General features: G+C 36.7%; 1 protein-coding gene and 1 long non-coding RNA gene across 2 annotated transcripts in view; both read left to right on the plus strand.

The window, feature by feature from the left end:
- Positions 1-293: 293 nt before the first annotated feature.
- NDUFV2 (NADH:ubiquinone oxidoreductase core subunit V2) overlaps positions 294-25,561 on the plus strand; it is a 35,572-nt gene continuing 10,304 nt past the window's right edge. The window contains exons 1-6 of the mRNA XM_006742409.3: positions 294-502; positions 15,603-15,668; positions 17,146-17,208; positions 17,296-17,412; positions 20,785-20,953; positions 22,246-22,355. Of these exons, the coding sequence (XP_006742472.1) occupies positions 449-502; positions 15,603-15,668; positions 17,146-17,208; positions 17,296-17,412; positions 20,785-20,953; positions 22,246-22,355 (579 nt within the window). The 5' untranslated portion in view covers positions 294-448. The remainder of the gene's footprint in view (positions 503-15,602; positions 15,669-17,145; positions 17,209-17,295; positions 17,413-20,784; positions 20,954-22,245; positions 22,356-25,561) is intronic.
- Positions 17,421-20,377, plus strand: LOC145716803 (uncharacterized). The gene is made up of 2 exons (XR_014139708.1): positions 17,421-18,611; positions 18,813-20,377. It is a non-coding gene; the product is annotated as an uncharacterized LOC145716803 (long non-coding RNA).

Below are 25,561 nucleotides of genomic sequence, written 5' to 3' on the forward strand. Positions count from 1 at the left end.
TTGTAAAATACGATTTACAAGGAGTTACAACGGAATCTTTTTTTTAAGTAACCACGATAAAAAAAAAGTAGGTGGTTAAATCCCCAAAAGGCTCTCCAGGATGGAAGCTCACCCCATAAATCCAGATCGGCGTTACATTCCCTAGAAGCCCAAGGAACAGCTCACGGCCGCTTCCTTTCAAGGTTGAGATGCCCAGCCACAGCCTGTGGGACCCAGCCTTTTATGGACCTGGCTGGTCTTCGCCCCGCCCCTCCCTGGGGAAGTCTCCGCCCACTGGGCCCCAGCAGCCCCCGCGAGCCTTCGCGCGCCCCCGCCGCCTCGTCCTAGGGAGGGACGCGCCGCCCTGGACTCCATAGGCCTGGGCTCGGGAGCGCGCACGCCGTGCGTCCCAGGCTCGCTCGGGATTCTCGCCCGGTGCCGCAGGGAAAGGCCAACAATTTGGTCCGCCATGTTCTTCTGCGCGGCGCTCCAGGCCAAGGCGGCTGGTCTCACCGCCCAGTGGGTAAGGAGGTTCGGAATAAGCCCGGGCACTGCCGCCGCCCTTTTCTCTTTCTCGGTGTCTCCTTTTGTGGTGGGCATACGAGAGCGCTGGGCTCTGGACGGCCTGCAGGCGGCGGCAAGGACGCTGCGGCCTTCGCCCTCTCCCAGCCAGGCAGGCCGCCACAGCTCCACTACGAGCGAGGAGCTCCGAGGGAGGGTCGCAGACGTAGCTGCGGCGGGTGCGTGGCCTCCCCCGCAGAACTGGGAAGTTTACGCCTAATGTGGTCAAAGAGAGGAAGAAGGAGGGGCCGCCCGGTGGTCTGTGTGTTGCTGTTTCGCCCTGTCGCGGAACAGAGGCCGGGCCGACGTCGGCCAGATAGGTTTCTAAGACCCCCCGCCCACAAAGGAGGCACCTTGCCTATCAAGCCTGGTGACCTTGCTGTCAGGTTGCAGCGCACTGGAGAGGACTCTGAAATTGTAGGCTCTGGCTTGCGTGTTGAAAGCGCAGAGAGCGTTTCCTTAGGCGAAGAGGTGTTTGATGTAGTGAAGAGCGTATTTTGCATATCGGAAGAGTTCGGTAAATAATCGTATCGTACTAACTCTGTGAAAGAACACCACCACAAATAACTGCACCCAGAAGGATTTTAAGAGCATGAATGGGCTTCTGAGTTCCAAGTACATGAACTTATTTTAGGCAAGGAAATTGAGTCTTGGGTCGAAACATTCATTCAAGTTAATTTAGAAATGGTGACTCCAGGAATGACGATTATAACAGCATTTACTGGAAAGAAGCTTTTTTTTTTTTTTTTTCCTAGCAGTAAAATAGAAAGGTTGAGTCAGTTCTTAGCAGAAGACAGGGAAATACTGCATAGTAGTATAGCATACTTCAGGGCTTTAGAGTTAGACCTGAATATGGTTGGTGGTTTCACTGCCTTTTCTAGCTTTGTCACACTGGGCTTTGATGTCTATCACTTAGTTTTCTTGGTCATAAAATGGGAGGGATATTCCAGTTTGCAGAGTTTAGTCTTTCAATAAACATTTGAGGTCCTACCGCACTGCTGGTGGATAATAGTGATAGGTAACATTTGGTGAATACTTTCCATGTGCCAAGCACACATTGTTAAATGTTTACATTCTAAATCTCATTTGTGAGGTTGGTACTGTTATTTCCCCATATTACAGATAAACAGATTTAGACAATCCCTGTTCTTGTGGAGTCGATAGTTTCATGTAAGAGAAACTTTGAGGTAAATATACAGTGTAAGAGTACAGTGTTAAGAGATATGAATAAGGTCAGTTTGGTTTCAAAGTGGTGTAAGATTTTTCCTGGAAGCGATACTAACAAATTGGTGATAAGGCCACATATATTAGGGAGAGAATATGATAGGTGGAAAGGACAACATAAGAAAAGTCTGTTGATAGTTGGCAGGGAAAAGCTTGGTGCATATAAGAAGCCTCAAGCAGTGTTGCTGGACTCCATTATTGGAAGTAAGGTGAATCCAGAGATGAAATAAGACAGGTGGGCAGGGCCCGGATGTCGGAGCTCTTTGCATGCCATGTCAAAGAATTTGGCTTTATCTTAGAGGCAGTGCTGAGCCCTGAAGGATTTTAAAGGAGCAGAGAGGTCAGTTTTCTCTGTATTGGATAGATGGCTGCATGGGAGTGAGGGAATACGTTTGATCAGAGCCAGAGGCAGAGAGACTAAATAGATTAAGAGACTCTCGCAAAACCCCAGGTCAGAGGTGATGAGGATCAGACCTTGTCTACTAGTAGAAAGGATAGAAATAAGAGGACAGATAGATTTTAACTTCTTCAGTTTTTGAGGCAAAGGGTTATTAGAGGTATACATTGAAAAGCAGTTTAAACAATAGAAAAGAATATATTCAGGTAGTGGAAGAAAATTTCAATCACGTCTTATGTTAGTTTCTGCAGCTGTTTTTTATTTTGTACAAATATTACCTGAATCATATGTAGTATGAACCCCTGAAATACTTGTTGAATTGATGAATAAATCTAAGTTTTTGTTGTTTTTCATTTTTTTCTAGTTTTGAGCAATAATTGACAAATCTCAAGTTTAAAGTGTACAGCATGATGGTTTGATTGTAGGAAAAACATAATATTGGGAACAGCAAACAGAATAAGCTCAAAAGATAAAAATTACCCATAGTCTCATCAGCCTGGAAATGACCAAAATGTTAACATTTTTGTGTCTGCAATTAACAGGCCTGATGGGATTTTTTTTTGGTAAAATTGGATGGTATTGTTCACATTGTTTTGTAGGCTGTTTTTTCTTACAAAACATTTTTGATCCACTTTCCTTACCAGTAAACATTTCTGTACTGTCATTTTTAATGCTGTGTGGCATTCCATTGTGAGGATGTTCTATAACTTATATAACCAGGCCCTTCTAACCTTTTTTAAAACAGAATACCAGAATGACCTAGGAAAAATCAGGAAAAGAGTAAGAGGTCCCACTAATAAAGTTTCTTTGCTAAAAGAGAAACCATTAAGGAAACCATTTACATTTTCAAAGAAATTGCTTATTTTGTTATAATTTCTGTTGTATTAGCTAACTGCCAATTTCTTTAGCTACCAACTTCAGTTTATCATTGCTTTAAAAATACCCATAACTTAGTACTGTCTAGAAGTGCCTTCAAGACAATAGTTGTGTGACCTTGAACCATATTTCTTAATTTCTTAAGTCTCATTTTTTTTTCCTGTAAAGTACAGTAATACCTTATTTAGTGATTATCAAGAATTGCCTAAAAAGTGAATTATGGAGCAGTAGATACACAGAATAGGCTTATTCTCTTCTTCAGTAATTTCCCATGGCTTTCTGTAGTATTGACATCACTTTGCAGCTCATCACTGCCTCATTCCCAGGCCACTGCTTAGTTCAGTAGGAGTGAGGGAGTTGTGGTGTTTTTAAACATTGAATTTTCAGCTTTAGAATTTTGGTTCTTTTTTATAGTTTCTATTTAATTTTTTCATTTATTGAAGATATATTTTTTTTATGTCCTTAAGCATGGGTTCAGCAGTTTTGAAATTGTTGCGTGGTTGATTGTCTTTTTTTTCTGGAAAATGGGCTGTTCTGTTGTTGTTTTATGTTGAGTAATTTTGGATTTTATCCTGGACATTGTGAACGATACGTCATAGAAACTCTAGATTTTGTTATTCCTCCGTTGGTGTTTTTTTTTGTTGTGGCAGGCTGTTAACTCAATTGAACTCAATTTGGGCAGCACCTCAAATACTGGTTCAGTTCTTTTAGCTGGGCTGCTTGGAGTTGGCCCCGTCTGTATGCATGGTTTGGGGTCAGGCACAGAACTTGGGGCTTCCCTCTGGCTTTTCCTTTTCTTGGATTTCCCACTTTCCCATCATGCCTGTGGTTGTCCCAGACTGTCCTGTGATTCTTCAAGCTACATTAAGGCTACATTAAGAAAACATCTAAGGTTTTCTCTTAGAGTTTTAGCTGCCCAGCGCAGGATTGACAGGGGTCTGCCTTTAGGCTAAAATATGTAAAGTGTAAAGCAAAAAAACCTTCATTGGCTTCATCTAAGTATAGACTCCCCTTCTGTGTCTGTCTGCGTTTCGTTGTTCTCCAATGCCTTAGGAAAGTGTTTTGGGTTTTTTATTTTTTAAAAAATAGTTTGTCCAGAGTTTATAGTTGTTAGTGGTTTGGCCTGATAATATCTACTCAGCTGTTCTACAAGTGGAACCTCCTGTGGTGGCATTTTTCTTTCTAAATTTTAAGTTCTGTAGAATGAGATGTTTTCCCATTCCATTAGAGGTTCTTAAACCTGATTTTGCAGTGTCCCAGGGTATCTCCATTTTGGCTCAAGGACTCTAAAGGAGTTCTTTTTTTTTTTTTAAGCATTTATTTTAGTTTTCTATTGTTGCTCTAACATATTACCACAAACTTGGTGACATAACATAACAGATTTATTATCTTTCGATTCTGTAGGTTAAAAGTTTGACATGGGTCTCACTGGGCTAAAATCAAGGTGTTGGCAGAGCTACTGGAATACTGTAGGGGACAATCTGTTTTCTTAGCTCTTCCAGCTTCTAGAAAAAGCTGCCCGTATGTGTTGGCTCATGGCCCCTTTCTTCCATCTTCATAGCCAGCAAGGGCAGGTTAAGCTCTCACATCACTGACTGTTTCCATCATTTGTGACATATCCTTTCTTTTGCTCCCTCTTCCACATTTAAAGGGCTCTATGATTGCCTTGAACCCACCCTGATAAGTCAGAATAGGAATTTCCCTATTTTAAGGTCAGCCGATTAGCAATCTTAATTCCATCTGCAGCCATAGTTCTCTTTTGCTATGCATATTAATATATTTACAATTTCTCTTTTGCTATGCATATTAATATATTTACAATTTCCCAGGATTAGGAAGTGGGTATTTTTGGGGCATCATTACTCCACCTGCCATAGCCTTAAATACTTAAGGGGAAAGAGAAAATGTACAAATTTTTAATTTATTCAGTGAGGTTCAGCAGGCCACTGTTGCACATTACAAATACAGATCTTTGTATTGGATATGTGAACTCAGTCTCCATTTCAAAGATATGAATAGCTGAACTTCCCTTCTCTTTGGCCAATGTTTAATATCAGCCCAGTACTTTGGGTAATAAATTATAGATTCATTGACCATGTCAGTTTGGTTTTCCATTGAGAAACCTTGACTTACCCACCACTTTCAGGTCAGGAAACATAGTTGTAGGAAATTTTTTTCATTCAACAAACACTAAAGACAACATGTTTAAACACCTTTTTCTTTGCCTGGTTATTAGGAGGGAAAGTGCCTTATATGTGGGATACTTTCCTGGGTGTTACCCCATTTTGTAGGTGAGACAGCTGAAGATTCCCAGACAAATATGCCCCAAATTACACAGTAGTAGGAGCCTGAACTGGGTTTGTTTGCAAGTCCCATTTGTTTGTTTTTTTCTTTTAACTGCTTTTCTAAGTTCAAGTTTACTGAGGAAAATTGGTATGTATGGTGAAGATTTAAACTTAATAGGTGCTATAATAGTAGAAGGGTTTGTCAGTGTGAACAGGCTAGAGAAGTGTTTGCACTTCACTTAAGGAAGAGAGCAGAGGGGATAAGAGGAGGAGGTTAACTTTGGTCATGATGGATACAGTTTTGTTCCTAAGGGACTATCATGATAGTATCATGAAAAAATTACACAGTTTGAAAAACACAGATAATGTCATGCTCTGTTCAGATGGCTACATTTATAGCAATATGTAGTACATATCCTTGATATTTTGAAGTACGGAGAAGGAAGTTCCTCATTATCACTGACTAAATACTCCTTAATATTCTTCAGTACTTGCAAAGATTCTGGGTTGGAAAAGATCGCCTAGCATTTCTTGTTCTTGGCATCATTACATTTTGAAGACCATTTGTAAAATCCATCACCTGCATGCTAGGATATAGATACCATATAGCCTAAAGCAGTAATTCCCAAACTGGATCAAAAGAATGACCAGTGATGCTTTAAAAATACACATATTGAACTCCTCCTGGTCATAAGCTTATTAAATTTTAAGTAATATATGTTTATTTTGAGTATTAGTCCTTAGGACGAGAAAATAAAACAGTTTACATTTATACAGCATTTGCTCATGTTTGTTTGATTTTCAGGTTAAACCCCCCCCCCAAAAAAGTGCTTAAGTTTTACCAGTTGATTCTTTAAGTTAAAAGCTCTTAAAATCACTTAAACTTGAAAATGAACGTTTGCTCTTAAAATCAACTTGTAATTATTTAGGGTCTCATCTGTTTTTGTGATTATTGAGGCGTATTGCCTTCATTTTAGGGGCACAAGAAGAAAAGACAATGGGAGACTGGAGTGTTACTATTTAAAGTTCCAATAATAATAATAATGATAGTTGGCCAGTACATGAGTACTATGCTTTGATTTTATAGGTGAGTAAACCTAGGTACAGAGAGGTAGAGTAACTTGCCCAAGGTTACAGTACTGTAATTGGTGAAGATGAGACTGAACCTAGGTCTCCTGACTGAAATGATGTTTGGATGTTTGATTTCTATGAAGTATTCCTATCCTTAGAACATCTGAGTGTTGTTTGTATCCACATTAGATTTTACATAGAGTGCTTTGTTTGATTTGTAATCAGGATAGACAATATTGTTGCCGTTGATATGGTCATCTTAATCTGTAATGCTCCTATAAAACCTGGCTTTTTGTGTAACTTTTCTGTTATATAATTTGGCCAGATTTTGCTTGTTAATTCTCTTACAGTGCTAGAAAAATCACTTAGATTTCTTTAATCTGAATTAACATTTTTAAATTATTGATGGAACTTTATTTGGAAGACATTTGTAAGAGCCCTCCCATGTATATTTGAAAATATAACAAAACTTAATTTTAGTGGTTAAGGCAAAGTGAAGGTTAAGGTTCATGTCAGGCAAACCTGTGTTTGGCTTTTCATTTATTTAACTGAGACTTAGGGAAAATTTTTTCCTTTGTTCTTTGAGCCTTAGTTTCCACATCTCTAAAATGGGATGATAATAATACCTATATGGTAGGGTTGCTGGGAGGAGTAAGTGAGTTATAGTATTTATAAAGTTTGTAGCACAGTCTCTGATGCAGAGTAAGCACTTGTATTTATTATCACTATCCTTGAAATAGGTATCACAGTTTTTATTAGTGCAGCCATCACCTACTTTATTAAACTAGAATGTACTGAAAATTTTATTTAAAATGTAGAAATACCTACTCTGAGTGTATCATACACAAAGACTCTTGGGGGAGCTTTTTGTGTTCTCTGCATGTCTTTGCTCTAGACAGCTGAAAGAAATGGCTTTTGCTTGAGCTGGCAGTGGGGGAGGCTGTAGGTAATAGGCGAGTAGGTAATTGGTGAACAATGGCAAGAAAGTACAGAGGGAGCCAGTATCACTTATCCTTTACCTGATGTTTCACATGTGAGTTGTGACCTCCCTGCAGGTGCACACATATATTATGGATTTAATCTGTGAATGTTTGGGGGTAGTGTGAAAGGTATATTCCTTGTCTGAATTAGTTGCTAATAAAGGAAAACACCGATTTTCAGTTGCTTGACCTTAGTCCTGTTTTTCTGACTAATTAGGTTACTGATTCTGTCAGTTTTGTTTTGCAGCTTCCTTATCCTTTATGAAGTTCCTCTGGCTGGATGTGGCCTTTCATAGTGCAAATAACTGATAGAACTGAAAGGTGAGCAGAGTGGATACTGTTAATGTGTGAGCAACAGAAGAAACTAAAAAAACAAATGTAGGGCCCATGAAAGATTCTGTTCTTGGGGAGTGGATGGAAGAATATAAAATTTAAATTTTTGTCATTTTGAGCTAGTAGTATTGGTAATGCAAATGATGATTAAAAAGAGAAGGGCTAATAGAGCAGATGACTTAGATCCAAAAGGCCTGGGCTCAGACTTCATCTCAGTCACTGATTGTGTGGTATAGGGTAGGTTACTGTTTCTGAGCCTAAGTTTCTTTAAAAGTAAAATGGAAATAATAACTAACCGTAGATTTTTGAGGAGTCAGTGAAAAAAAGGTATCTTGAAGTACTTAACACAGAACCATTCAAGTTGAATTTAAAGAAAACACTGCCATTATTTGCCTGTTGTAAATCTCTGTTCCTTCTGAAACACTCTGAAAAAAAGAAGAAGCTGGAATTGAAGTCCACTATTAATTCTGTGCTGTATGTCAAATTATTCTTGTGTATTTAAAAAAAGTTACTTGAATTTTCATTGGCGTTCACTGAATTCAATAGATACTTTAGAGTCTAGTGAGAAACTAGACTCTAGTCTGGTGAAAAAAGTAGACTTTAAGGGGGGAAAACTCTGCTTACTCTTGACATCAGTCCAGTCCAGCTAAGTTGTTTATTTCCAGTTCCAACACCAATAATTGGTCCTGGAATGCCTCTTCATTCCAGGGTGAAACTAAATTCAAATGGCTTATTAAGTAGTGTAAAGATGTTAATTCAGATTTTTTATATCTTAATTTATTCCTTTATTGCAAGTGTCTGATGTGGATGTTATAATGAATGTAAAATAGGTGAAGCTCTTAAAGATGTCAAAAAACAAGGCAGCTTTGAAAATGGCCATGTGCTAACTTGATATGAATGAGTAACAGTTTATGCCAGTTGAGTAACAATGAGGGCTAATATTTATCAGTTACCCTATTTTGCTTGTTCATTGTTTTATAAACATTATCTGAGCCTTTTTCCTACTATTTTGAAGAAGTTCTGGCTTCATACATTGAAATTAAGTTGCTCAAATGCTATGCTAATGTATGTATATTTAGGTTTTCTGTAGGAACAGAAGCGTGATATTTACGTTTTTTTTTTTTTTTATGTTAAAAAAAACCAGTAAATAGCTTGTTTTAAATAGAGGGCATATGTACATACTTCTGTCTGTAAATGGGAACATGGTGAGCCAATGGAGGAGGCAGGTCTTTTCATTTCTAATCTGTCTCCCTATGTATGGATGCATTCCAGGGTTTTCTTCATTAAACTGCTTGATTTCCTAGATCTACTCTATACTTCTGGAGCTCTGATATCATCAAATAGTTCCATTCAGGTGGCTAATAATAAGGCCATAACCTTGTAAGCATTAGCCCTAAGATCCAGTGTGAGTTCTACCAATAATTAGTTACATGATCTTGAGAAGTTTTCATAAGTCATTTAAATCTGGAAATAATACCCATCTTTCATGAAAGTTGTGAGAATTAAATGTGTAAAAAGCTTAGTGACTGACAGATAGTACTTCTATAATAATAGATAATGATAGGTAAAACTAATATAGTACTTACTACATGCCAGGCAGCATATTAAGCACTTTACATAGCTTATCTCTTTTAATCTTTACAACAGTCCTATGAAGTATGTACTGTTGTTAGTACAGTTTTATAGATGAGGAAAGTGGCTCTGGAGCTCGGCTTTTAACAACTCGGCTATATTGTCTTTCTGCCAATAGTATATTTATGGAATATTAAGTACCAGGGGTAGATCCCAATTCCCGAGATGTTAAACTGTGGAAAATGTGGCTTTTAGAAATGATGAAATTGACCTGTTTGGTATTGGTCCCTTTCCACTGTCAGAAAGACAGTATTTCAACAGTTAGTTTGGCGACATTAGGCAGGATGATTTGGATTAGGGAAGAGTCAGCTAGAAAGCTATTAGAGTAATGCACAGACCTAGAATAATGTCTGAAATGGAGTAGTGATAGAGAGGAAAAGGACTAAAGACTATTTATTTTTAAAAAATGAAATGTTGGGGTACCTGGGTGGCTCAGTCAGTTGAGTGTCTGCCTTTGGCTCAGGTCATGATCCCAGAGTCCTGGGATCAAGCCCCACATCGGGCTCCCTGCTCAGCAGAGAGCCTGCTTCTCCCTCTCCCGCTCCCCCTACTTGTATTCTCTCTCTGTGTCAAATAAATAAATAAAATCTTTTAAAAAAATTGAAATGTAATACATATACATGACAATTCAAACAGTATGCAAGGATATATATATTGTAGTAAGTATAAAATATACATTAAAGAATGGGGTACAGGGAAATATATATTATGGTGAATATATTAAATGTATTGCATATATTAAAGAGTAAATTTCCTTCCCACTCCACATCTTGATCCCCTTCTTCAGAGACAGCCACTGTTACTGGTTTCTTGTAATACCTCTATATTACTTCTCTATTTTATAACATTTTCTATATTTTGAAAAATTAGTGGGACATGCAGACTGGTGTATTTGTAGATTTTTATCTTCTTGTCAAGAACTGTGAAGACTTTATTACTCAGGCCATGCAGGGTAGCATAAACTTCTTGTTCATATTGGTTCTCCTTCACCCTCACATCCCATGGGAGTGACATAGAGCAACCTGGGTGAATGCTGTGCATCGTAACTGAGGAACCCAACTCCAGCTGCAAGAGAACTTGCCCAGTGTTTGCCTGAGAGGGAGATATCCTCTACAAAAATCCTTGAAAAGACAGTCTGGAACAAGAGGTGTCAGTGGCTAGTGCCTCTTCTCGGGTGCAGAGATGTGCAGAAACATGAAAATTGTCTACCAGCACTATTACTTCTTCCCCACTTTAAGTAAAAAAAAATTTATAAGTTAATTTCACTGATGAGAGGAGATAGTATTTTTCAACCATCTATAATATACTTTCGCCAGAAAAATTGATGGTCTTATGTGGATATAAAGAATAAAAATAATTATGTGGAAGTTCAGGAAGCTGTCACTAATCTGTTCTTTGTGACAATGTGACAGTGACTGTTAGAGTCAGCTAACAAAGTGCAATTTTAAAATCTGTTTAGTTCTTAAAATGCAGTTGTTTAAATCTTCCATTTTTCAGTTATTAAATGTTTTATCCTATTAGCTAAGCAAATGTCATAATGCTTTAATAGGTTATATAGTATTTTCAGAGAAACTTTATTATTTGAACCTCAAAGCACTCCAGTAATTAAACATCCCTGTTTTATAGGTGCAGAAATTGAGTCTTAAAAAAATTAAGTGACTTGTGTAAAGTCACATGTTAGTAAAAAAAAATTTTTTTAAATCTGAAACTCTAGCATTTTTTCTATGGTTTAGCTGTTTTTTCCTGTTTTCAATCAGTAGTCTGTTTTCAGTGATTTGGACTTTAAAACACATAATTTTGGACAGAAGTGCCTGTGTGTGTAAACTCATGTGCATATCCAGAATTACAGGTCAGCCAGAGAGTGCCTCAAAATAGATTTTCCAATATATAGCTACCTAGCCCCAGGACCAATTTTCAAGATTATCTCGGTATTTTTCTTTTTTCCCGTATTTTTCATTTTAAGTAAAGTTATGTGACAGATACTGGAATAATGGGGAAGGGATCAAATATTGACCCAAAACTGAAGCTATTTTAACTTAGAGATTAGTGGTGTTTAATTTGATAATATATAGGGAAGTTGGAAGGGTAAATAGGATTAATAGTAGAGGTGGTAAATTTCATTTTGTACTTGATGAATGTTTTGTTTTATTGTTTTTTAAGATTTATTTATTTGAGAGAGAGATTGTATGTGTGTGTGCACAGAAGGGCAGAGGAAGAGAATCCTCAAGTATACTCCCCGCTGAGTGTGGAGTTGCACCCGGGGCTCTATCCCAGGACCCTGAGTCATGACCTGAGCTGGCATTAAGAATTGTGTGCTTAACTGACTGAGCCAACCAGGCGCCCTGATGAATGTTTTGTTTTAAATAAGATTTTTTGTTTGTCAATGAATCCATGCTGCATAAGAAGCATGGAAAATAGAGAAAAATACAAGAAACAGTATGAAAATAAGAATCCCTTATAATCTTGTTAACATCATAATAACAGAGATAAGCACTTTAAATTGTTATGGCCTTCCAATCTTTTCATTAGTGTCTATATTGAATAAATTGGGATGGTAGTTTATGCTTTTCTGTTTTATTTAACCCTGATATTTTCCAGTTGTGATTGTGGCATAAATACATCTTTCAGTGTCATTATTTTTAGAAAATAACAATTTTTGGCAGCTACATAGTATGATTTTTGTTGGAATTATTATTTAGTTAAAACCTTTCTATGTTGGGCTTTTTGGTTGCTTGTGTTTTGCCAGAACAATACAGAGAATATATTTCTGTATACACCTTTATCCTCATTTTATACTGTTTTTTGGATAAAATTCTAGAAGTAGAATTAATAAATTAAAAGATGGAAGCTTTCTTTAGTCTGTCCATACACCATATCAATTTGCTCTCCTAAAAGGCTGTATCAATTTTTACCTAATGTGTAAGCATACCTACTTCCATTCACTCAACAGAACTGTTATCTTTAAAAAAAAAACCAAAAACCAGTACTAATTTGATAGCTGGAAATGTTATCTCATTTAAACATGCCTGTTTTATTATTTTATTTTTATTTTTTTATTTAAATTCAATTAGCCAACATATAATAAATCATTAATTTTTGATGTAATGTTCAGTGATTCATTAGTTGCGTATAACACCCAGTGCTCATCATATCACGTGCCCTCCTTAATGCCCATCACCCAGTTACCCCACACCCCCACTCACCTCCCTTTCCGCAACCCTCAGTTTGTTTCCCAGAGTCAAGAGCCTTTCATGGTTTGTCTCCCTCTCTGATTTCTTCCCATTCAGTTTTCCCTCCCTTCCCCCATTATTCTCTGTACTATTCCTTATATTCCACGTATGAGTGAAACCATATGATAATTGTCTTTCGCAGTTTGACTTCTTCACTTAGCATAATCCCCTCCAGGTCCATCCATGTCAATGTAAATGGTAGGTATTCATCTTTTCTGATGGCTGACTAAGATTTCATTGTATGTATAAACCACATCATCTTTATCCATTCATCTGTTGAAGGACATCTCGGCTCCTTCCACAGTTTGGCTGTTGTGGACATTGCTGCTATGAACATTGGGGTGTATGTGCCCCTTCTTCTCACTACATCTGTATCTTTGGGGTAGATACCCAGTAGTGCACTTGTTGGGTCATAGGGTAGTTGTTTTTTTTTTTTAAGATTTTATTTATTTATTTGACAGAGAGAGAGACAGCGAGAGAGGGAACACAAGCGGGGGAGTGGGAGAGGGAGTAGCAGGTTTCATGCCAAGCAGGGAGCCCGATATGGGACTCCTGGGATCATGACCTGAGCCGAAGGCAGACACCCAACTGACTGAGCTACCCAGGTGCCCCAGGGTAGCTCTATTTTTAACTTCTTGAGGAACCTTCATGTTTTCCAGAGGGCCTGTACCAGCTGGCATTCCCACCAACAGTGTAAGAGGGTTCCCCTTTCTCCACATCCTCGCCAACATTTGTTGTTCCCAGTCTTGTTAATTTTCTTGTTAATTTTAGCCATTCTAACTGGTTTTGTGGTTTTGATTTGTATTTCCCTGATGCCAAGTGATGTGGAGCATTTTTTCATGTGTCTGTTGGCCATTTGTATGTCTTCTTTGGAGAAGTGTCTGTTCATATCTTCTGCCAATTTCTTGACTGGATTATTTGTTTTTTGGGTGTTGAGTTTGATAAGTTTTTTTTTTATTTATTCATTTGAGATACAGAGAGAGAGAGAGAATATGAGCAGGGGGAGAAGCAGAGGGAAGGGGAGAAGCAGGCCCCCCGCTGAGCAGGGAGCCCGATGCAGGGCTCGATCCCAGGACCCTGGGATCATGACCTGAGCCGAAGGCAGACTCTTAACCATTTGAGCCATCCAGGTGCCCCGAGTTTGATGAGTTCTTTATAGATCTTGGATACCAGCCCCTTATCTGTTATGTTATTTGCAAATATCTTCTCCCATTCCGTAGGTTGCCTTTTAGTTTTGTTAACTATCCTTTGCCATGCAGAAGCTTTTTATCTTGAAGTCCCAATAGTTCATTTTTGCTTTTGTTTCCCTTGCCTTCAGAGACGTGTCTTGCAAGAAGTTGCTGCAGCCAAGATCAAAGAGGTTACTGTCTGTGTTCTCTAGGATTTTGATGGATTCCTGTCTCACATTTAGGTCTTTCATCCATTTTGAGTTTATCCTTGTGTATGATGTAAGAGAATGGTCCCGTTTCATTCTTCTGCATGTGGCTGTCCAATTTTCCCAGCACCATTTATTGAAGAGACTGTTCTTTTTTCCATTGGATATTCTTTCCTGATTTGTCGAAGATTAGTTGACCATAGAGTTGAGGGTCCATTTCTGGGCTCTCTGTTCTGTTCCATTGATCTATGTGTCTGTTTTTGTGTGAGTACCATGCTGTCTTGATGATCACATGCATGTTTTAAATTACTAGTTAGGTCATTAGCAGTTATATTGTGACATTTTTGTTCATATTTATTCATTTTCCTCATTGATTTATATGTGTTTATGATCTCTTCAGGTTGTTAATTTTTTGTCATCAAATGTGTATAAGATCCAGGAATCATCAGCATGGAGTTAAACATATGAGAATGAATAAGCTTGAAGGGGCAAAAAAATCTGTGGAGAAAAGAACCTAGGACAGAGCTGAGCCCTGAGGACAACCTCCCCTGAGGGGGTGGGTAAAGAGTCAGTAAAGTAAACAAAATGTTAGGGTTCAGAAGTTAGGAAAAGAGGAGACTGGATGCTTTCTCTTCTCTTAAATCCATTCTTCTTTACTTTATTATGAAGTCTTTTGTTTCTTCTCAGAATTTAGTTAAGTAATTCACTAATGTTACTCAGTAAAAATTGTTCTTTGATTAAAAACAAATCTCAGCTAAAGTGATGGCAGGGACTATCTTCTAAATTTTAGTTTCAGTTAATTTTTCAAAGCTTTATGCTGGTGTTTTTTTTTTAACAGTATTATTTGGGAACTATGGCCTTAGTTTTATGTTTATCTCAGTCTAGGTTCTGGACAGGCATCAGGGGTATATGTATAATCTTGTATTTAATTCATAATCCAGAGTTCTACCATTGTGTGATTAGTAGAACTCAGAAATCAGAGGGTTTCTGAATAGTGATTGAATTGCTTTTGGTGGTGGCAGGGAGGGTGGTAAGGGTGTTGGGGGGGGGAAGCAACAGGACAAAGAGAAATAAAATGCAACGGCAAATAATCAAATGAATTCCTTCTAAAACAACTGACTATGGTCACTGCATAGCATCACAAGCAGCTTTCTGAAACTTTATGGCTGGAGTTTCTAAACTAATTCATAAAGAATTGAAAAGGGGGCTATACTTGACTCATTTGTGCAAGAGTATATGACTCATTTGTACAGAATGAAAATATGTTTATGAAAGCCCACATTAAATGAAAGCTGGCATCCAGCTTGATTCAGAAAAAAATGAAAGTCTGTAAATTAATGGAATATCAACTCTCCTAATGCATGCTGACAAGAGTGTAATAGAAAGGGTACATGACTTAGGAGATAATAGGTTGTGGACCTGGTTCTTCCGTGGACTCATGTGTTATCTTAGGCAGGTTAATAACCTTACCTTGGATTTCCATTTCCTTATACCTCTCCTGAAATAGAGATGGGCAGGGTGTAGCACAGTGAGCCATATCCCCTAAGATCTTTTACTTACATAAGTTGAGTCTGTTGTTTTAAATTATGGATCTTAAGGTATTTACTCATGAAAAATTTCTTAAGGCTTATGATTTACTAAATTTTCTTAAAATTTTAGGGGAGACATATAAGGAATTTACATAAGACAGCTGTGCAAAATGGAGCTGGAGGAGCCTTATTTGTGGTAAGTACTCCAATTTCTTTAGAATGTAAAGACTTGGAAATTTGGGTAAAACTACTGTAACAATCCAAGATATCTTAAACCCCAATGTCTTTGGTATATGCTAGCCATTGTGGTGATTGAAATATAGCTAATTGAATTCATTAAATTTCAAAAGATGTGTGATTCCAGTTGAACCTCTTGAGTTTAAGTTGACACCAGGGTAGCTCTGAATTGACATTATTTTTTTGGTGAAATTACTGTGAGCCCTAAACTGATTCTTTGATTAAAAACAAATCTCAGCTAAAGTGATGGCAGGGACTATCTTCTAAATAGTCTCACTTTGGGTTCTTAAAAATCAGTCATACTGGCTGACTAAAGATTCTGTGGCTGCAACTTGGGGAATCCCAAAACGGTACTAGTTTAAAACTCATGGATTTTAGTAATACAGTGAATACATTAGTAGTTCCTTTATATTTTTGGTTTCCAGGGTTTAACTACAGGTAGATGTCCATGAACTCACCAGCTTAGTTGTACAATTCAGAGATAAGATAATGTATCTCCTTTCTGTGATAAGGCACAGTTTTCAGGGATCAATCTTGTGTTGTTTAAAGGCAATTTAGTAGCTTTGTAGGATGATTTAGAGTTAGTGGTACAGTTTTGTTAACTGAATTATTTCCAGGCTGAATCTTAATAAATGAGTTAGCCATCTATTGAGTAGATTCCTGCTTTATATTTTTTCATGTTTGTCTAAAAGTATTAAATTTGCCACATATTTGAAATCATTGTCCAAAGTTTCCATTTTCTTTTCCTCTTTTATATCTTTGAAAAAGCAGAACTTTAAGAGTTAACATATTGAGGGATTCAGTTCTCTGTTCACCAAACATACTAAACATTAATTGATGTGTTAATCTCAGTGTGACTCATTTGATTTCCTGTTGACATGCCATTTCTTGTCAGTTTTTTAAGAGGGCCTGTTCTCTTTGTAGAAAAGAAATAAAGCTTCTTGCCATTAACTGGTTTTTGTTATGTGGGGAAGAGGTGATGCTTGTGTACCTTCCTAACACAGTGGGTCCTTTTGATAATCTGATACACACCTTTGGAACAATGCATGTTATGTGCATACTCAAAATTTTGTGTCTTGATTTTATAAGTGTTCCAGCAATTGAGTTTTTTTGGTAATTACATTAGAAGATCCTGTTCTCTAATCAACTTGGATAATACTTTTTTGGGGTTTGGTCCTACAACTAGTTCTCTTAATTATTAAAGAGTGATTTCTAAAACTTTTCTGAAATTTTGAATTCTGTTAACATTACTTTGTTAATCATAGTCATGTGTATTTAATAATTAGCCATTCTTTTTGATGCAAGGATAGATTATATAATGTCAGAATTAAAGTGAAGAGATTAAGTGATCAGTAGTAGTATAGTAATATACAGAGCTGTTCATACTTTTGAGGGAATTTTGATAATTTTGGAAAACATTTTTTCCCTTTATATAGCACAGAGATACTCCTGAGAATAACCCAGATACTCCATTTGATTTCACACCAGAAAACTATAAGGTATGACTAAATTAACAGTATAATGAATTTACAAAATATTTAATATTTTCCAGATGTATCAAAATATGTGCTTTTTCTTTGATACAGAGGATAGAGGCAATTGTAAAAAACTATCCAGAAGGACATAAAGCAGCAGCTGTACTTCCAGTCCTGGATTTAGCCCAGAGACAGAATGGATGGCTGCCCATCTCTGCTATGAACAAGGTACCAAATTCATTTTTACATTAGTTTGAAAAGAGGAGAGACTGTGAATGAATTTCTTCCTTATGTAGAAATTCCTCTGACGGTTACTAATGTCAGAATCTAGGAATTTGAAGCTTTTAATCATTTATGTTTCCTCAGATGTGTGTTTTTGTTGGTTCTCTTAATAATGTGGAGAACTGAAAAGGTAGAGCTTTTTATCCTTGCAGGAAATAGTAAAGGCATTATAGTGAAAGTAGTTTTCTCTTTTTTCCCTGTTTGAGAGAAATGGCCATAGTAAAGATAAAAGATTCCACATGTGTATAATTTGCTGTCAAGGTACTCCGAAAATTAATGTGCTGTTTAGACACTAAAATAATGGAGAAAAGGATCTCCTCACAGCTAATATGAATCTTTTTATTATTTTGCATCTTTGGCTACAGGCTTTAATAAAATTTATATAATACATAGTATTTGATGCTACCCTAGACTTGATAATTAGCAACATACAGAAATGGTATGGGTGACCCATTTAAAGGTTAGTCTATTCATACATTTTTAAGACTCATTTTTTCTAATTGTGGTTTCAACAGTAATCTACATTTCACATTTATTCATATATTAATATAGTTGTATTATTGATATTATATATTATATTAATATAACTATATTTTTGTGGTATTATATTGCAGGGTATAGTTATGAAGTGCCGTACAAAATCATACGATTCTTATGAGAATCACACAAATAAGAAGCCAGTGTGATATAATGGGAAATACATTTGAGCTAAGAGATCTGGTTTTTCTGTGGACTTACGTCATCATCTGCAGTGAAGATTTTGAACTAGGGTAGATCTCTACAAATTATTATGTTATGATTCCTAAGTGATAGAGTTGGGACTGGACCATTTCCAATTCAGTGCATTTGCTACTTGACTATTGCAGAGATTCTGCTATACTTCATTTCTCTTTTTCACTTTCTAAATTTTATTTGGTCTATTAGGCTAGACCATTATCATCTTTCTTAAAAAATAGGAATGTCTTCAGTTGATCTAATGGAATGCCATAGGCAGATTTTAGATTTTGTTCATATCTCTTAATTTGCTTTGTATAGTACTCTAACATGGTTATGGACCATTATTATTTTATTATTTTAATTATTTTTGACTGAAAAATGTTACAAAGCAAGTTTCATTGGTACTATACTTAGTAAAATATAGTCAGGTGTTTTTTTTTTTTTAAGATTTTATTTATTTGCGAGAGAGAGAATGAGAGACAGAGAGCATGAGAGGGAGGAGGGTCAGAGGGAGAAGCAGACTCCCTGCTGAGCAGGGAGCCCGATGTGGGACTCGATCCTGGGACTCCAGGATCATGACCTGAGCCGAAGGCAGTCGCTTAACCAACTGAGCCACCCAGGCGCCCCAGGTGTTTTTTTTTTTTCCCAGTAAATCACATAGCTCTTTGGGTGTTTTCTAAATTACTTAACATTGTTTTTTGTATTATAATAGCAAACTTTCTAAATAACGATTTAGATATGCTTTTTTCTTTTCTGCAAAAATTGACGTTTTTAAAGATTTTATTTTATTTATTTATTTATTCATTTTAAGATTTTATTTATTTGACAGAGACACAGCGAGAGAGGGAACACAAGCAGGGGGGATAGGGAAGGGAGAAGCAGGCTTCCCGCCGAGCAGGGAGCCCAATGCGGGGCTTGATCCCAGGACCCTGGGATCATGACCTGAGCCGAAGGCAGGTGCTCAACTACTGAGCAACCAAGGCGCCCTGATTTTTATTATTTTTTTAAATAATCTCTGCACCCAACGGGGGCTTGAACTTAAAACCCTGAGATCAAGAGTTGCACGCTCTATTGAATGAGCAAGCCAGGCGTCCCCAAAATTCAGTCTTTAATAATGGCAAATGTGTTGGAAGTCTTGCTGAATGGCAAGCTTAACAGAATGAAATAAAATAAATGACAACCAAGGTGAAAATGTTTCATAAATATTGTCCTGTTCTATTTAGAATTGAATATATACGTGTGAGAGGCAGGAAATAGTGTACAGAGAATAGAATCAAGATTCCATTTTTATATTTGAGACTTTAATGTTACTGTTTCTTTGGCTCCCCCCTCTCCCCAAAGGAAAACCCAACCTTACAACCAAAACAATATCCAGAAGCTCACACATTAGTACCTTAACCATCACTAAGGTGTAGGGAGATACAGCAGCATCCCCAAGGGAGCTTTTTCAAGTTAGGCATCAGTGGTAGAGCTCTAGCATGTGTATTTTCTGGCTCCAGCATGTGTGTTTTGAGAGCTCCCAGATTCAGAGGTACATGCCTGGTTTAGTATCACCAAATTAAATTTAGCATACTTATCTTTCACAAGTGAGCCATGATTAGATGTCTTTTGAGAATACATATCCTTTAGAATCCCTAATATGAGGAAAGCTCAACATATTTGTCATCTGAAATGCCATTTAACAAACTCATCTTTCATGTCAAAACATGGAAATATGCATAATTTTTAAGAATCAAATCTTACGACCGGATAGATTAATGATGTTAGGTCACCTGGAATGTTGTAGCCAGGATGATAGTCATGATAGACTATATGTGGACTATCCCTAGCAAACAGCTAAAACAACCTTGTTTTCCTTAATAGACTTGCCCTGATCAAGAGAGTTATACTCAGATAATGATTCCCTTGGTCCTGAACACCACTGTGTCAAAAGACATATTTACTATAAATACCTTGATTGGAAGGGTTGGGAAGTACTAGTCCATACGATTTTTGTAGAGTGTTGCGATTTGAAATAGAAGTAGTGTTTTGGATTGTTCTGGAGAGTTATGTACGTGTTGTGTGTGTGGTTTGTGTGTATATAAAGTGTGTAGATTTGTAAATCAATACTGACTAATAGGTGAGTTTTGAGTCTCGCCCCTTTTTTGGGTTGCCATACCATTTGCATGCAGTGTACATCACTAGTAACATCAAGGCTTTTTGAAAAATTGGTGAAGGGTTGAAAACATACAAATATTTAATTTATTGGGGCGTGGTCACCAAATTTTTGCTATTTAGAAATTTTAAATTATAAAATATGAGTGTTGAAATGATCAAAGTAGAAATTCTGAACAGTGAAAGACTCAAAGATTTAGAGAAAAAGATCATTTTTGCAGAGACGGGGCATGGGGTAAAGTGGAGGAGGTGCTGTAACCATTAGCTTCTGGGCTCTGTGCATTTAAGTGTAGAAGGACTTATACCTCCCAAATACCAAGTACAAGTATATTTTCTGCTTATGAATAAGTTTTACATTTTTACCAAATTGAAATTATGCTCTTTACAACATACCTAATTCTCAATTAATAAATATTATAATTATTTAAAAATTTCCTAATATTTTAGGTTGCAGAAGTTTTACAAGTACCTCCAATGAGAGTATATGAAGTAGCAACTTTTTATACAATGTATAATCGAAAGCCAGTTGGAAAGTATCACATTCAGGTCTGCACTACCACCCCTTGCATGCTTCGAAACTCTGACAGCATACTGGAGGCCATTCAGAAAAAGCTTGGTATGGGACACATTGTATTTATAACTTTTATGAAAAATAGGATTGTCTTTCTAGATTTGACCCATTTCTACCTGAGTTTTCCAGTGTTTGCCATCTTATTGGATCTGATCTGTACTTCAGTAAATTTTTGTCTTACTGTGGTTGCCCACCTTTATTTGTTCTTATTTTGTATTTTTCCTTAGTTCTCAGCCTCAAAGCTGAATTTTCACCTCTTTTTTTCCCCATAATCATTAAGTATGTTTGAAAAGCTTCTAGGGGTTTTAAAGTTTTCATTGTTTAGAAATTAAGTTTCACTCATTGTGTAATAATAGTATGTGGTACATAAAAAAGTGATTTTATTGTCCTTGTATTCTTCCAAATGAGTCTTGGAACAAATAAGATACGAGAATAGTAAGAATGCTTCAGAAAGGGAAATTTGAAATAAGATGTTATTAGAGTGGCATTTATAAAATTATAAGAACATTTTTAATCCATATAAAACTGCCATTGCTGCATTTATAGCTCTACATATCAAATGAAGTAAAAGGAGGTATACTTTAATCTTGTTGCTACAGAATATAAAGTATTTGCATGTTGTAAAAATAGTTGGGCTGTATTGAAGTATATAAAACAGAAAGCTGGAGTCTGCTCAAAATTTGACCCTCAGAAATTCTAATAGTTGGGTATAATTAGTTTTAGATTTTAGGTTGTTTTGCTTATTTTCATTATTAAAAACACAAATATGTCTATTTGCTTTTTGCACTTTATTTTGGCTGTAGCATATGTATGTCTGCCTTGTTTTTCTGTTATAAGTTATTATGCAGTTACTTTCACGCATACATATCTTTGCATGATTGTCCTATTGTATACCGAGGTTGTTTACAAGAATAGAATTGTTGAGTCACATTTTACTATATTTTGCCAAAATGTCTTCCCTGAAGATAGGAGAGTATGTTTTCTTTGTAATCTTAATGATCTTTGACATTAGCAGTTTTCTGAGTCTTTGCCAATCTGGTAGTGTGACTGATAATAGTACGTTAACTATCACAATCAAAATGAAAATACTATATTCTAATACACTGCTCTGTAACAGCAAACACTGGAGATGAGTCCCCTGAAATCTTACTGTTTTTAAAGGAATAAGTCCATTTAAGAAAACCTTGAATGTTCTAGTATAATTATACAGAAGTTGTTTTAAGAAAATTAATGTTCTTCAATACTTTTGTATACCTCTGTAATTTGTTGTAGTTTTCTTAAGCCACATTGCTATTAAAATATAACCTGGTCCTTACAGTGATTATTTATATTTTTAGGAATAAAGGTTGGGGAGACTACACCTGATAAACTTTTCACTCTTATAGAGGTGGAATGTTTAGGGGCCTGTGTAAATGCACCAATGGTTCAAATAAATGACAACTACTATGTGAGTATTTAATATAAATTAAAGTTGTATGATCTCATATTTAAAATATTTTAAATATTTGGTTTCCTTTCCTGTAGATACAAGTTTCTGAATTATTCATTTAGAAGAAACTGCATAAATATCCAGGTTTTTTTTTTCTGTTTTCCAAAGTTTATTAAAAAACAAAAAATTGAAAAGCTTTGCATAAAAATATGTCAAGTTTAGCTTCCACATTGTTGTCCACCAGAAGGTTTTTAAAAATTATCTTTAAACATTTTGCATTTAACTCTAGGAGATAATGACATATTTTAAAAGCTTCTAAATTATGAAAAATAATTCACATAGAAATACAGAAAATAACCACCAAGATTTAACAGATACTTTACCCTACTTACTGTTATTAGGTATTATTGTTTTTATCATCATTATTATTATTTGTAGAATAGAAATAAGCTACAGATGCAGGTAAACCATCCCTACGCCCCCAAAATCCTATTCCTTTAATTTCCAGAGATAACCACTGTCATAAATTTAGTGTGTATTCTTCCTGTCCATGTTTTTAAACTCTTTGAGTATATGTATCCAGCCATACTAATATATTGCTTGTTTTAAAAATTTTAGAGATGGTATCATTCCTGTAAGTACTGCTTTATAGCTGGATGTCACAAGTTTTGATAAGTATTATTTTTATCATTTAGTTCTAAATATTTTTAAATATGCATTTTTAAAAGATTTTCTTATTTGAAAGAGAGAGAGAATGAGCATGCATGGGGGGGGAGGCGCAAAGGGAAAGGGAGAAGCAGGCTCCCTGCTGAGCAGGGAGCCCAACGTGGGGCTCAATCCCAGCACCCTGGGATCATGACCTGAGCCAAAGGCAAACGCTTAACTGACTGAGCCACGCAGGCACCCCTAAAATACGCATTTTGATTTCTCCTTTGGCCTGTGTTTTTTAGAAGTATTAGTCTCCCAAGTGTGTGGAATTTTCTAGTTATCTTTTTAAAAGATTTCTTGCTACCCTAATTATATATAATGGTTTTCATACATAATATTATTAGTTCATACTTCTTAGAAATTTATTAGTAGAAATTGATTCCTGCACTGAGTGTGGATTCAAGAAGGTATTTGCTTTACTTCTTTCTTTCTCCTGTAAATACTACTGTTCCAAAAGAAAGCTCCTCTCCTTATACCCTCCCCTGTTGCTCCAGTGTGTAAGGTTCTAGACTAGCAGTTCTTTTTGAGGAACAGTTTAATATCTAGTTTACTCCTGAGGGAATAACCTTTGGGTATTCATCCTTTCTGATGGCTGAGTAATATTCCATTGTATATACGGACCACATCTTCTTTATCTATTCATCTGTTGAAGGGCATCTCGGCTCTTTCCACAGTTTGGCTATTGTGGACATAGCTGCTATGAACATTGGGGTGCATATGGCCCTTCTTTTCACTACATCTGTGTCTTTGGGGTAAATACCCAGGAGTGCAATTGCTGGGTCATAGGGTAGCTCTATTTTTAATTTTTTGAGGCACCTCCACACTGTTTCCCAAAGTGGCCGTACCAATTTGCATTCCCACCAACAGTGTAAGAGGGTTCCCCTTTCTCCACAACCTCTCCAACATTTGTTGTTTCTTGCCTTGTCCATTTTGGCCATTCTAACTGGTGTAAGGTGGTATCTCAGTGTGGTTTTGATTTGGATTTCCCTGATGGCTAATGATGATGAACATTTTTTCATGTGTCTGTTAGCCATTTGTATGTCTTCTTCAGAGAAGTGTCTTTTCATATCTTCTGCCCACTTTTTGACTTGATCATTTGTTTTTTGGGTGTTGAGTTTGAGAAGTTCTTTATAGATCTTGGATACCAGCCCTTTATCTGTAGTGTCATTTGCAAATATCTTCTCCCATTTTGTGGGTTGCCTCTTTGTTTCCTTGACTGTTTCCTTTCCTGTGCAGAAGGTTTTTATCTTGATGAAGTCCCAAAACTTCATTTTTGCTTTTGTTTCACTAGCCTTTGGAGATATATCTTCAAAGAAGTTGCTGTAGCTGATGTCAAAGTGGTTACTGCCTTAGGATTTTGATGGATTCCTGTCTCATATTGAGGTCTTTCATTCATTTTGAGTTTATCTTTGTGTATGGTGTTAGAGAATGGTCGAGTTTCATTCTTCTGTATATAGCTGTCCAATTTCCCCAGCACCATTTATTGAAGAGACTGTCTTTTTTTCCATTGTATATTTTTTCCTGCTTTGTCAAAGATTATTTGACCATAGAGTTGAGGGTCCATATTAGGGCTCTCTATTCTGTTCCATTGGTCTGTATGTCTGTTTTTGTACCAGTACCATGCTGTCTTGGTGATCACTGCTTTGTAATATAGCTTGAAATCAGGCAACGTATGCCCCCAGCTTTGTTTTTCAACATTTCCTTGGCGATTTAGGGTCTTTTCAGATGCCATACAAATTTTAGGATTGTTGGTTCGAGCACTCTGAAAAATGTCATTGGAATTTTGATCGGGATGGCATTGAAGGTATAGATTGCTCTGGGTAGCATAGACATTTTAACAATGTTTATTCTTCTGATCCATGAGCATGGAATGTTTCTCCATCTTTTCGTGTCTTCTTCAATTTCTTTCATGAGTGCTCTGTAGTTCCTTTACCTCTTTGGTGAGGTTTATTCCTAGGTATCTTACGGTTTTTGGTGCTAATGTAAGTGGAATCGTTTCTCTAATTTCTCTTTCTACAGTGGCATTGTTAGTGTATAAGAAAGCAACTGATTTCTGTGCATTGATTTTGTATCCTGCCACATTACTGAATTGCTGTATGAGTTCTAGTAATTTGGGGGTGGAGTCTTTTGGGATTTTCCGCATAAAGCATCATGTCATCTGCGAAGAGAGAGCGTTTGACTTCTTCTTTGCCAATTTGAATACCTTTTATTTCTTTTTGTTTGATTGCTGTTGCTAGGACTTCTAGTACTATGTTGAACAATAGTGGTGAGAGTGGGCATCCTTGTCATGTTCCTGATCTTAAGGGAAAGGCTCTCAGCTTTTCCTCATTGAGGATAATATTTGCTGTGGGTTTTTCGTAGATGGAGTTTATGAAATTGAGAAATGTTCCCTCTATCCCTGTGCTCTGAAGAGTTTTAATCAGGAAAGGATGTTGTATTTTTGTTAAATGCTTTTTCTGCGTCAATTCAGAGGATGGTTCTTCTCTCTCCTCTTATTAAGAACACATTGATTGATT

Source organism: Leptonychotes weddellii, chromosome 13, assembly GCF_054177405.1.
Source record: "Leptonychotes weddellii isolate Sample4059 chromosome 13, ASM5417740v2, whole genome shotgun sequence".
Taxonomy (NCBI): Eukaryota; Metazoa; Chordata; class Mammalia; order Carnivora; family Phocidae; genus Leptonychotes; species Leptonychotes weddellii.